Below are 13,282 nucleotides of genomic sequence, written 5' to 3'. Positions count from 1 at the left end.
AGACAGCCAGGTGATGGTCAACCTTCCCCCCCGAAACACAATTTAAAGCGCTTTAAAAGTTCAATTCTGTGTTTCCCACTTAACCTGTTTTGACTGAGCCTCACACTTTTACCTGTTGTTTCTTTCTTTCTTTCTTTCTTTCTTTCTTTCTTTCTTTCTTTCTTTCTCTCCTCTTTCTTTCCAAAAAAGAAAAGGGGGTATAACACTTTTTTTATATAGAATAAAATTTATTTTTATTATAGATATGGATCAAAAATAAAAGTTTTTATGTACATCTGACAGAGAGTGCAAACGGAAGGCTTTTAAATACCGGGGGAGAGAGATGCGGTGTTGGGGGCAAGATGGATGGATGATGGGGGTTAGGATGGTCTTCCTGGAACGGCAGGAGGGGGTCTCCTGGGGAAGACAAAACAAAACAAAACAACAAAAAATGAAAAGGACGGATGCGGAGGAAGCAATGCTTAAATTCTAGCCCAGAGGAGCCGGTGAAAGGAGCCCCAGAAAGTCCACTGCAAATCACACAGACAGGCAGCCCTGCAGGGGGGAGGAGGAGGGGTCTTGTTGGGGTCAATGACCAGTTCCCACGACCCCATGGGGAGCCAGGAGGAACCTCTTCCTCTCTCAGGTGGCATTTCTTTTTTGGTTTTTTGTTTGGGGGTCACACTTGGCAACGCTCAGGGGTTCCTCTTGGCTCTGCACTCAGGAATCACTCCTGGCGGTGCTTGGGGGACCCTATGGGATGCTGGGGATCGAACCCTGGTCGGCTGTATGCAAGGCCAATGCCCTCCCTGCTGTCCTGTCTCTCCGGTCCCGGGTGGACGTTATTTTTAAGACGAGACATCAGGTGAGTCATGGGGTCTCCATGCAGACAGGCTTGGGATTTGGATCTTGGAGGACAGATTCTGTAAACAGGAATCCTGCCCGTGACGTGTTGGTCTTTCCAGAGAGAGGAGCGGGGGTGGGGGTGGGGAGAGGAGTGCGGGAGGTGGGTCTGGGGGCACCCCAGCACTCCGTCGAATTTCCCTCTGGCTCAGAGTGGGGCACACCTATGGCTCTGCAGTGTGAGAGGGATTTGGGGTTCTGCATCTTTCCTCCCCTCCATGGCCTGGTTGGCCTCTATCTGCTTCCCCCGCCCACCCCCCACTATCCCCCCGTGTGTCCGTCTCATGCCCACAGGCCCCTGTTGATGGCCCACTTCTGGGGGAGATTAGAGCCCTCCCAACATCCCCTGACATCACGCAGTTCCCCCGACATCACGCAGTTCCCCCGACATCACGCAGTTCCGCTCCAGGAGAGGGGAAGCAGCACCCCAGCCAATGGATCCACTAGCCACCACCCTGGGGTTGGACCACCGCGCTCAGGGCTCCGCTCACGGCCATATACTCACTCTCCTCTGAACGCCTGTAACACTCAGTGAGTGGAACAATAAAGTCTACGAGAAACACAAACACAAACACACTTTCTATCGTCTCAGGCAGTGTCCCGGGGCTCAGAGGTGCCCAGCTGGGCCCTTTCAGGGCCCCGAGTCAGAAAAACAATGTCCCCTGGGCCTGAGGCCAGCCGGCCCCAGGAAGTGGGGACGCCCCTCTCCCCCATCGAGATGATGGAGGACTTGTTACGGGGACCAGCCTTTGGGGCTGTGCCCCCCCCCCCAGGCTGAAGCTGGAGCGGCCGGGGTAGGGGGGGGCCAGGAACGGGTCTCCCTGGGGTTCTGCGGAGAAAGTGCAATTAAATTGCTGTCAGGCCGGCCGAGATTGATCACCTGCCCAGCGACAGTGCTGAAGGCGTTCTGGAGACTCGGATGACCTCAGCTGGGAGGGAAGGCGGGGGTGGGGGATGGGGGTGGCCATCAGGCTGACGCCTAGCCCTGTGTGCTGAGGACGGGTCCCCACGCGCAAGGCACCTTCCAGGTAGAGCGCGCTGGCTCTAAGCCAGGCCTGAGCCGTTGGCCTCAGCTCTGTGGCTTTGGAGTTTTCCAAAGGGGGCTCCGCCTTGGCGAGTTTGGGGGCCACGGTGTGGCGCCAAGGATGGAACTCAGGCCCGAGCAAGCGTTTAGCGTGAGGCCCGCGTTGCTGAGCCTCGACTGTTGGCTGTGGGCCTTGGAGGGCTCCTTGGTGATTGGTCCTTCTGCTGCTGGTGCCCAAACTTTGGGGAGGCGGCTATCAGGCTGACGCCAAGCTCTGTGTGCTGAGGACGGTGTGTGTGTGTGTGTGTGTGTGTGTGTGTGTGGTGTGTGGTGTGTGGTGGGGATGGGTAGGTGTGTACCCAGTCTTCTGTGTGTATGCAGTGGGGATAGGTAGGTATGTACCCAGAGTCTTCTCTGTGTGTGTATGTGGTGTGTGTGTGGTGTGTGTGTGTGTGTGTGGTGGGGATGGGTAGGTATGTACCCAGTCTTCTGGTCTTCTGTGTGTGTGTGTGTGGTGTGTGCGCAGTGGGGATGGGTAGGTGTTTACCCAGAGTCTTCTCTCTGTGTGTGTGTGGTGGGGATGGGTATGTGTGTACCCAGAGTCTTCTGTGTGTGTTGTGTGTGTGTGTGGTGGGGATGGGTAGGTGTGTACCCAGAGTCTTCTGTGTGTGTTGTGTGTCTGTGTGTATGTGTGTGTGTTGGGGGTGGGGAGGTTGTGCACCCAGAGTCTTTCTTCCTTTCTGTCCCGGAGCGTTTAGCAGTTTCGGTTCTCGAGATTTCTTTTCCAGAACCTGCATGGTGCTGAAGGGCTGAAAGGCAGGAGCTAAAAATTGGTGTCCCTGTGGGCACAAGCTCCACGGTGGACCGCAGGCCCGTGCCTGGTTAGCAGATCTGAAGGTTCCAGGCTCATTCTCCTTTTTAGCAAAACCTGCCTCAGCCAATCACTCGAGATTCGACTTTCTTGGTTTTTTTTTTTTTTTTTTGTGTGTGTGTGTGTGTGTGTGTGTGTGTGTTTTTACCCTCTTTTTGGGTCCCACCCAGCGATGCACAGGGTTGCACTCCTGGCTCTGCACTCAGGAATCACTCCTGGTGGTGCTCAAGGGACCCTATGGGATGCTGGGGATTAAACCTGGGTGCAAGGCTAACGCCCTCCCCACTGTGCTATCGCTCCAGCCCCGAGACTTGCCTAACGCTTCTTCAAGACACAACTTTGTCCCAGAACTGTGACTTCTGTTACACCAGAGTCCGGCAGAGAAGCGGGACTCTGGAGGGAGAACCAAGCGCATAGGATAGGGCTCCCTGCCGGCGTGACGCCCTCATCAGAATTATTTCCGCAAATCCACAAATCGGCAAAATAAGGTCCATTAGAGAAAACTACGCAGTGACACCCGCTCCCTTCACCCCTACACATACAAGCAACATCCGTGTTCAGCAGGTGCCTGTCCTCACTCCTTTGGCCAGAAAGACGCATGTCTGCTGGGCAGGGCCAACCCTCTCTCAGAAGGTGACAGAGATGAGGAAGAAATGACGGCAGGAAAGGGCGACTCAACGCCAACCACAGCCTGCAGCTTCCCCATGACTCGCTCTTCCCAGAATCCTGAGCCCAGAGGGAAAGTCAACCACGGGGAAGTCCCTCCCTCATTCTGGTCCCATGCTTGTGGCATCCTTAAGAGGCCTGTCACCAAAGCTTCTGGAACAAAGTGTCATCCTCACTCTGGAAACACAGGACCAGGAAAGAAAGGGGAGGAAGATACCCCCCTCCCCCCACAGCCCTCCCTCATACGATACCTCAGAGAATAAACTGAATCAACTCAGGCCCCAAATGGGATGGGAAGAGCTGTCCAAACACCCAGGTCTCAGGCCTGACAGAGAAACATCTCCAAGAACGAGGGGGAGGGGGGCAGGGTGTGTTCAGGCCTTCAGAGATCATTTATTTCAGGTCAGAAATACAGTTTCACATTTTCACAAGAGGTACACGAGGCCTTCGAGAGGGACACAGCCTGGAAAGTGGCTTCCCAAGTGACCTTCCCAGAGTTCAACCGTATGTCCGCATGAAAACGCCCAGAAAATGCCCAGAAGACAGTGGAAGAGAGTATTCGGGCTCGAATGAACGAATCAGTCCAACAGCCGAAGACACGTTTTGCATGGGTCCGCTGTTGCTTCGTGAAAGAGAAATAAAATGAAAAAGAAAACCAAAGAAGGATTTTACTCAGAAAAAAAGCAAAAAAAAGGAGACAGCAAAGCAGGCGAGAGGCCAGGCCGTGCACACGAACTCAGACAAACGCACGGCACTTCTCCACTCCGATGGGTTCGACAGCAGAGAACGGGACGGGCTAGAAGCGTGGACTTAGCACAGTCCTCCACGTGGTACGCAGCGTGCAGAGTTCGAGAGTTCGAGACCTGAAGGGGGAAACTTCAGTGAAGGAGTCAGACGGCAGCAGCGTGTGGAAGCGCAGACAGGAGAGAGGAGCGGAGTGTCACCTGGCCCCGGGTGGGGACAGGTCTGCGGACGCTTAGTCAGCGCCTTCTTCCTGGGGTGTTGCTGGTACACGCGGGCGAAGCGCACGCAGACAAAGAGTCACACACCGGCCCTGCACGCCTCCACATATTCCCAAGGGTGTTCCAGCATGTTGTACCACACGACCACAGACGTGTCAACCAGACAGGACCACGAGGTGGTGCGGGAAGCATAGCTCAAATGGTGGGTGGGGTGTGGGGGCGGGAAACGTTTTCTTCCCCCAACGCACGACAGAACTGTGAGGCGAGACTCCCACGTGTGCTCGGCTTCTGCAGCTCAGAGGCTTTCAACGTTCAGCAAGGTTCCTGTCAGCCTCACAGCCTCAGATTGATCAAAAAATGAAAGCCATGCAAAAACGTGGGTGAGGGCCTTCTGCCTTCTTTCCCTGATTTTTTTTTTTTTTTAGCAGATTTACTGAGGGGAAAAAAATAATCCCGGCCACTTGAGTGAGATTGCTGTATCCCTCAACTGTATTTATTTCTTTTTCAAATTACGATACAGAAAAAGTGGGACTAGATAGACCAAGTTAGGATTTTGGGGGTCTAACAGAGCAATCCCCAAATAATTTATAATCCCAATTGGTATCTTAAAAGTTAGGCCACCAGTTCAAATACTTCTTCTTCTTCTTTTTTTTTTTTTGCTTTTTGGGTCACACCTGGCGATGCACAGGGGTTACTCCTGGCTCTGTACTCAGGAACCACCCCTGGCGGTGCTCAGAGGACCATATGGGATGCTGGGAATCGAACCCGGGTTGGCCGCGTGCAAGGCAAACGCCCTCCCCGCTGTGCTATTGCTCCAGCCCCAGCTCAAATCTCCTTAACCACCTGTGGAACCATCGGTGGGAACTTCTTAGCTAGCAGTGCTGTGGATTTAAGTACCAATGGCTGAAAGATGTTACTGCTTCAAGCCACCAGGGTAATTCTGACCTCTGGGCCTCTTAAGAATGAATACAGTTCGGAGAAACCTCCACAGACTTTGTGTCTGTTCTCTGCAACAAGCCACTGTAGTTTTCACGTGATACAGCAGAGCTTCCAAAGTGACCTCTTACATTAGAAGTTTGACAAACAAATTTGAACATACAGAGACAAAGCACATGTACACACCCGTATTAACATCCGTACCTAGACGTACGTATGTACAGTAACAGACAATCACATTCATGCTTGTGGCGTTTTTAAACAACTGCCTTTAAGTCTACCCACCGAAAGGGGCACAAAATACGTATATTTACAGAAATGAGCTCACTACGTGGTTACAGCATACAGAAAGACACATGCATAGAAAATCTCCGTTGCACGCAGAAAACAGCAACATTTATCACATACTGGTATTAGGTCCCATTTCATATTTGAGAATTATGGCTATGGCGTACAGGGAAAAAAAACTTCACAAAATTAATCTCTATGACTACTTTTAAACGCTAGGTTGAGAATATTTCTAGGTACTGGAGAGGAACTACTTTCATTGTCCTGTTTGGAAAATGGTGATTTTCGCATCTGGGTCAGGAGGCAGTGTGCTCGGGTCACAGAACGCGGCTGAAAGCAAGACTCAGAAGTGTGATCTCGGGAGCGACTTCTGGAAGCGCGACAGAGCTGCCCTAAACCGACACTAGCTCAAGAAGACAGCGGTGTCAATTAGTGACTAAATTGGTTATTCCCATGAGTTAGTAAGCATGCAAGAGTTAACAGAGCCAGGCAGAGCCGTTTGCCTGGTTTATTTTCCCAGATCCCGCGATGGATGGCGCTGTATCTACTGCACGGTGAGTGAAGGAGAGCCACAAATCCTGAGGAGAAGGGGGATGGGGGACACAGAAAACGCCCGTTCAGCAACACCCCCACCTCTGGTCCTGATACCGATGCTGCGTGCGCACCGCGCACTCAAAGACCTTCCACTTCATCCAGCCCCCATCTCCTCGGAGACCCAAAGCCCCTTGGAAACGGATTGATTTGACTCAGGTAGGGTAAGAGGAGCTGCCGAATCGACTCCCAAGAGCTGCCACAGTTCCAGGGGGAGGCTCGGTTCTCTTAGAAATAACTCGCCGGGAAAATGAAACAAGAAGCCGCCTCGCAAAGGAGACGAGAGGGACAGAGAAACCCCGGGGTGCCCAGGAGTGAGCAGGAATGGGAGGTGATGAATGCAGTTACCCAGGCCTGCCTCAACAGTTCAGTGGAAAGAAACTTGAGGAAGGAGGAAAAAAAAAATCTCTCATTTTCTTTGACATGGTTTCTGCTGATCTAAGAACACGCCCGTGGTTATCCACAATATTTTCCTTTAACAGAAGGAAATTTTTGAAATGCAGCAAAATGCAAAACCACCTCGAGCACAAAGCCAAACTGTGTCCGCAAAGATCTGTTAGCAGCCTATTTGAGAGAACTCAGAGAGAGCAGGGTGAGGGACCCTTACCGGCAAATTGATGAGATCTTACTGGTGGTCACTGATTTTATTATGGATGTTTACTGAACCCACTTCCACGGACTGGTGACTCTCTAAAATGCAGTTCATATCTTGCACATCGACTCCATTGTCAAGGAGCCTCCTCCCCCACCCCCACCCCACGAGGAAAAGAGAAGCTATGAAAAGACTTGGGGTTCATGTCCAACTTAAACCCTGCAACATTCTTTGGGTAAATGTTATACACGCTGATTTTTACTTATTGTAAGCGGGGTGAGCAAGTAGCCCTTTAGAGTAAGTTCACGGCAATGCCATTCGCCTTGGCAAGGTCCCGTTTTAATAATCGTGAAACGCTTTTTTTACTTCGTGCTTTATGGGGGTCTGCGCTGGGTATAAGCTACACAGGAAATTAAAGTGAAGTTAACATACAAATCACGTTTGCTGCTTTCAAAGGGAGACATTTCGGTGGGTGAAACCTGATTTACTTCTGCAGACTATGAAATAGTGCCGAGGGGCCCTGCATCCTGGGGTTGCGTCTGGGAAGAGTTAGCAGACAAAATTCCAGTTGGCTTCCGGCTGTTTCTTGCATTCTAGTCAACCCCCAGTCGGAGGTAGTCCCGAACTTAGCCTCCGGGCTGAACTATTAACCCCCCCTGGACTCCACTGCTCCTGGCTGTTTTGGAAAGCTAAGAAGTGATCAATTTGCTTTAGGTCTGAATATCTTCCTACAGTTTTTCAGGAAGGAGCCGCCGAGAGAAAGCGAAGTTGGGCAAACTTAGGGCACGACTTTCCCTTCGATGCCAAATCCAGTTGTGAAGGGGGGGACCCAGCGTGAGGCATGGGGTTTGCTAGGAGAGAAAATGACTTTCGACCGATACAGTCTCCCACCAAGGGATTCCATATTAGCGAGGCAAGAGGGAATATGCCTTGCGCTCCCATCAAATAAATAAATAAATAAATAAATAAATACATAAGCTGAAGGGTGTGTCCAAGTATAGTTAGCTCGACCGAAACCTGGGTCAGAATGGAAAAAAAAATGTGAGATATTGCTTAAGTCAGCCATCAATCACGGGGGACCCACAAGGAGGCGACTGTTTCGGGGAACAAGAAAGGGACACTGGCGCCGCTTCTGAGATGTCAGATACTGTGTCTGCCTTGAGCCGTGTCAACAGCCAGGCCTGACTGAGACAGTCGCCAAACCTGACTGGGCGACCGAGCCGACTTTTCCACCCGTTCTTGAGCACGCTTCTTGCTCTGCAGCTGCCCGGAACAAGCGTCGCCTTGGGCCTCTGGAAAAACGCTTTCCTTCCTGTTTGTTTGTTAGGGAGTCCCAATCGGAATGGGCAACCACTTCCGACAGTTTGTGACTCGGAGAAGGCGGCTCTGGCGGAGGGAGGGACAGGGCTAAGGGACCGTGTCCACGGCAGCTGGGGCGGGTGGGACAGTGAGGTTCACCACTGCAGCTCACCTCGCTTGGAACAGGGGCCCCCTTTCTGGTCACCTGGGAAGTGTGTCTGACGTGGATTCGAACAGAAGCCAAGGGTGGACCGATGGTCCCCAAAACGTGGGTTGCCGGGCACCTCGGGGGACCCGACCGTTTCCAGGGGCCCAGCCCGAGCCGCGGCGTGAGGGGGCATGTTAGTGAGACTGGTTACTTGCTAACTGAGGTCCACGCAGGGGACTACTCACGGCTTCACGGCCACGGTTATCAAACAGGTCACCTTTGCGGGATTCGTTAGTAATTAGTTTGGCCAAGCCAGCCGCTTCGCTTAGTCTAACAGGGAGGACTCTAGCGGGCGGGTTATAGTGGGGCGAGTTGGTGATGGGGGTGGCCTCCGGCTAGAAAGAGAGAGAGAGAGAGAGAAAGAGAGAGAGACAGGTGAAGAGGTAACTGCAGACAGCCCCGCAGAAGGCATCCCGGGTGCACCCATGCTCATGCAGTGAACAGGCAACGGGAGGGTGGCAGTTCCAGCCATGTCCTCAGTGGGACACCACCTCTAGTTCCCCCAGCCCTTAGACTGGAAAGGGGGTCTTCTTCCCAGAGACACCTTTCTCCAGCCTGAACCTGGAGGAGAAAAACCCTTCCAGGATTGGTGGCTGGAGCGATAGCACAGCGGGTAGGGCGTTCGCCTTGCACTCAGTCAACCCGGGTGCGATTCCCAGCATCCATAGGGTCCCCTGAGCATCGCCAGAAGTAATTCCTAAGTGCATGAGCCAGGAGGAACCCCATGCATCGCCAGGTGGGACCCAAAAAGCAGAAAAAAAAACCACAATAAAACAAACAAACACCGCCCCCCCCAGGATTCAGCAATGGGTAACTTAGGGTGCTCTATGCAGACGGGCAGACGGGACAGCTTTACAGTCATCTGTGTAGTGCCAGGGTAGTGGGCCCTTTCTTTAATGGCTCAGACCCCCTCCCTGGGTCCTCCCCAACGCCACTCCCACCTCAGCTCAGGAGATCACCTGGTAAGCATGCCCTCACTTCCTAAGTGACCACAGTGTCCCCAGAGGGAATCTCCAGGGCAGGGACCCACATTCTGTACTTGGCGTGTGGCATGGCGAGGCGAGAGGGTCTCACATGACATGGCAAACAAGAAAATGCAGGCCCCAAAGGTACCTGGATACAGAAGTCCGGCCTGCTTAGAGGAGCATGGGGCCTCAGGCCAGTGGACAAGAGGCCAGGAAGGCAACACATCCCAGTGAGGTCAGAAACTTCCCACCAAGGCAGATTCACATCTATTCATATGTATATATATATCTTTTTTTGGGGGGGGGAGTCACATCCAGTGATGCTCAGGGGTTACTCCTGGCTCTACACTCAGGAATCACTCCTGGCGGTGCTCAGGGGACCCTAAGGGATGCTGGGAATCGAACTGGGCTCAGCTGCACGCAAGGCAAATGCCCTCCCTGCTGTACTATCACTCCAGCCCCTACTTCTTTTTCTTCTTCTTTTGACTCTTTTTGGGGTCACGCACCCGGCAATGCTCAGGGGTTCCTCCTGCCTCTGCACTCAGGAATCATTTCTAGTGGTGCTTAGGGGAACCCTTTGGGATGCCAGGGACCAAACCCGGGTGGGCCCTGTGCAAGACCAGCGCCCTCCCTGCTGTGCTGTGGCTCCGGCCCCAGATTCACATCTGTCTGAGTGGGAACTCACCAGGGGCGGATTCTGGGCTCACACCACGGCATCCACCGCCACATGCTCTGAACTTCCCCAGGGCCTCGTGCACGAGAGGCCTGTGCTTTGTCACTGCACCGGAGGCTGAGTCAAAGCCAGCCGTTCCCCGGTGCAAGAGGACCCGTGGTTTTAGCCTGGATGTCACTGGGAAAGTATGAGCGTATTTCATAAGCACGGAATGTGAGCGGAGAACACGGGCGGAAAACAGCACCGTTGTGACGATCCAAACGTATAATATCCCAGACCAATTCGTCTCGGAGATAAACAGGAGCGCACAAGCTCGCCTGGCCCCGCTCTTGCCGCCCTGGTTGGAACATCTGGCTTGGCGCTCGCTCTGCGGGGACAGTACCCAGCCCCCCTTCCTGCGGCTGCCGCGGAGGCCGCTCGAGGGAGGATGATGTGTCTGTCTGACTCTGCCCCATTTACGGCTTGTGGAAAGAATGTCCTGATCACATCTACTGAGGAAAGTTTGCAACGGCCTGCTGACCTAGGGCCAGAGCGATAGCACAGCGGGGAGGGCGTTTCCTTTGCACGCGGCCGACCTGGGTTCGATCCCCGGCATCCCGCAGGGTCTCCTCTGAGCACCTCCGGGAATGATCCCGGAGTGCAGAGCCAGGAGGAACCCCTGAGCATTGCCTTGCATGCGGCCGACCCGGGTTCGACCCCCAGCATCCCATAGGGTCCCCCAAGCACAGGAGTAATTTAATTCCTGAGTGCGGAGCCAGAAGTAACCCCAGAGCATCGCTGGGTGTGGTCCCCAAAGCAAAAAACAAACAAACAAACAAAAAACCTTGCTAACTTTGGAGGTGACTCTGAACTTGGCTCCAGGTAAGCTCACCCTGTGTTCTCAGGGGCACTGAGGTGGGGACACTCTCAGAGCTGGGGGTGACAAGGCAGTCCCTGCCCACAACTTCCTGGCCATGGTGAGGAGAGACGGCCTGTCACCCGGAACGGAATCACGCCTCTGGGAATCAGGGACTTGAAGTTTTCGCCTCAGGGTGGAAGGTTCTGGAAATCAGGGCAAGTGGGGGGTGGGGGGGGCAGGCTGGCCTTCCAGGGAAAAGCAACAATCAACAGGTGGGGAGAAAAGAAAATACTGTCTGTCGAAGAAACCACGTGACACCTTGCTCTTCACAACGGTAGACGCGGCGCGTCTGGGTCCAAGTTCTAACTCGGAGAGCCCGGCAAGCAACCGAGAGTATCCCGCCCGCACGGCAGAGCCTGGCAAGCTTCCCATGGCATATTCGAGATGCCAAACACAGTCACAACAAATCTCACCATGGAGACGTTACTGGGGCCCACTCGAGCGAATCGATGAACAACGGGAGGACAGTGCTACAGTGCACAGCCCAGCAGGATGAACTCCGGAGTGTGCCCTGGAAAGCCGCAGAAGGTTCCAGCAACCAGGGAGGCCCCAGCTCTGTGACTGGACTGTCCGTGAACCAAGAGTGACTCAGAGCTACTGGGTGTGCATGGAGCCAAGTGCTGACCTTGGTGAGGACAGGGCGGTCCCCAAGCCCTCCGTTCCTCGTGAGAGACACTTCCACCTGGCTACAGGCAATGTTCTCTCAAAAGGAGTCTTTGCACTAGCCCGGGAACTGCATTTTAAAATGGTATCACGGGGTTGGAGCGATAGCACAGCGGGTAGGGCGTTCGCCTTATACTCAGCCCACCTGGGTTCGATCCCTGGCATCCCATAGGGTCTCCTGAGTAGTGCCAGGAGTCATTTCTGAGTGCAGAGCCAGGAGGAACCCTTGTGCATTGCCGGGTGTGACCCAAAAACAAAAACAAAAACAAAAAAAACCAAAAAAAAAAAAACGGTACCACATATCATGCTGAGTGAAATGAGTCAGAAGGAGAGGACAGATATACAATGAGTGCATTTATTTGTGGGATAGAAAAAATTTTTTTTAAAACAGTATGAAGCTAATATCCAGGTCCTGGGAAGATGAGCGGGCCAGGAGGACTGGTCAATGGTTGGGAATTACCACAAGGGTGTGGAGGGTGGAGGGTATTAAGATAGAGAAGGGTCCAGTATGACAATACTTGTTGGAAATGGTCACGCTGGACAAGAACTGAGTGTTGAAAGCAGGTGAAGGGATCTACATCATGATAATCTTTCAGCATCTGTCTTGCAAACCATAATGCCTAAAATGGGCTAGAGTGATAGCACAGCGGTAGGGCGTTTGCCTTGCACGCAGTCAACATGGCCAACCCAAGTTCGATTCCTCCGCCCCTCTCGGAGAGCCTGGCAAGCTACCGAGAGTATCTCGCCCGCACGGCAGAGCCTGGCAAGCTACCCGTGATGTATTCGATATGCCAAACACAGTAACAACAAAGTCTCCAATGGAGACATTACTGGGCCCGCTTGAGCAAACTGATGAACAACGGGAGGACAGTGACAGTGACAATGCCTAAGATGGGGGTTGGAAGAGAGAGAGAGAGAGAGACAGAGAGAGAGAGGTGCCAGCCATAGAGGCAGGCTGGGGTGGGTGGGAGTTGTGGGGTGATGGGAGGGCACCTGGAGACTCTGGTGCTGGGAAATGTGCCCTGGTGGAGGGACAGGTGTTGGAACACTGTAGGACTGAAAAGCAACCGTGAACAGCTTTGTAATGCTCTTATCTCATGGCGATTCAATAAAATAAATAAAAATAAAAATAAATCGTACTATGGGGCCAGAGGGGAGGGCTGAAACCATGGGCAAAAAGCCCTAGATGGCTTTGGGGGGATCTTCATGAACGTCTTTAAAATAAGGAAAATGCTGCCTGCAAGAGAGGGTTCAGGACAAGTAGCTGGCACACCTTGGGCCATGTGGTATGCAGAAGAAACATACCCCTCTCTCTCTCTCTCTCTCTCTCACACACACACACACACCGATCACATACATAATCACATGCACAACACACATACAAATACGCAAGCACACCTCAACTGGAACACAAAGAATTCACTTTGGGGAAACAGTGCCAAGCCTATGAATTTAACAGCCACGGGGTTTGGGGGCTAAATCTTGCCACTTTGGACAGTTTGTGGGCGCGGGGTGGACGTGCAGGCATCCACGAGAGCCGGAATGACTTCACCTGGAGGAAGTTTTCAGCCGAACCCCTTTCATCTTGTGCCAATAAGAAATCGAGCTTTTTTTGTTTTACACCTTAATGGAATGCCCACGTTTAAAATTTTTATACAGGCTTCTACAGAAACGTTAACTAGAGCAATTCAGACCCAAAGTGACTAAATAAAGGTTCGTCTAGACGGAAAAATCTATGAGAACCATATGTCTCTCCGGCATCTG

The 13,282-nt window shown here is 52.8% G+C and overlaps 1 protein-coding gene across 3 annotated transcripts in view; it reads right to left on the bottom strand.

Moving 5' to 3' along the window:
- Positions 1 to 322: 322 nt before the first annotated feature.
- DNM3 (dynamin 3) overlaps positions 323 to 13,282 on the bottom strand; it is a 270,137-nt gene continuing 257,177 nt past the window's right edge. For 2 of the 3 annotated variants that reach the window (XM_056107384.1, XM_056107386.1), the window contains one exon: positions 8,405 to 8,654. In XM_056107384.1, the coding sequence (XP_055963359.1) occupies positions 8,585 to 8,654 (70 nt within the window). In that variant the 3' untranslated portion in view covers positions 8,405 to 8,584. Of the gene's footprint in view, positions 397 to 8,404; positions 8,655 to 13,282 lie in introns of those variants that run through there. The other variant, XM_056107388.1, reaches the window with a different exon arrangement.

The sequence above is a fragment of the Sorex fumeus genome, unplaced genomic scaffold, assembly GCF_029834395.1.
Source record: "Sorex fumeus unplaced genomic scaffold, SorFum_2.1 ptg000164l, whole genome shotgun sequence".
Taxonomy (NCBI): domain Eukaryota; kingdom Metazoa; phylum Chordata; class Mammalia; order Eulipotyphla; family Soricidae; genus Sorex; species Sorex fumeus.
The sequence above is the reverse complement of the archived record's forward strand: the minus strand, read 5'-3'. Positions and strand labels throughout refer to the sequence as shown.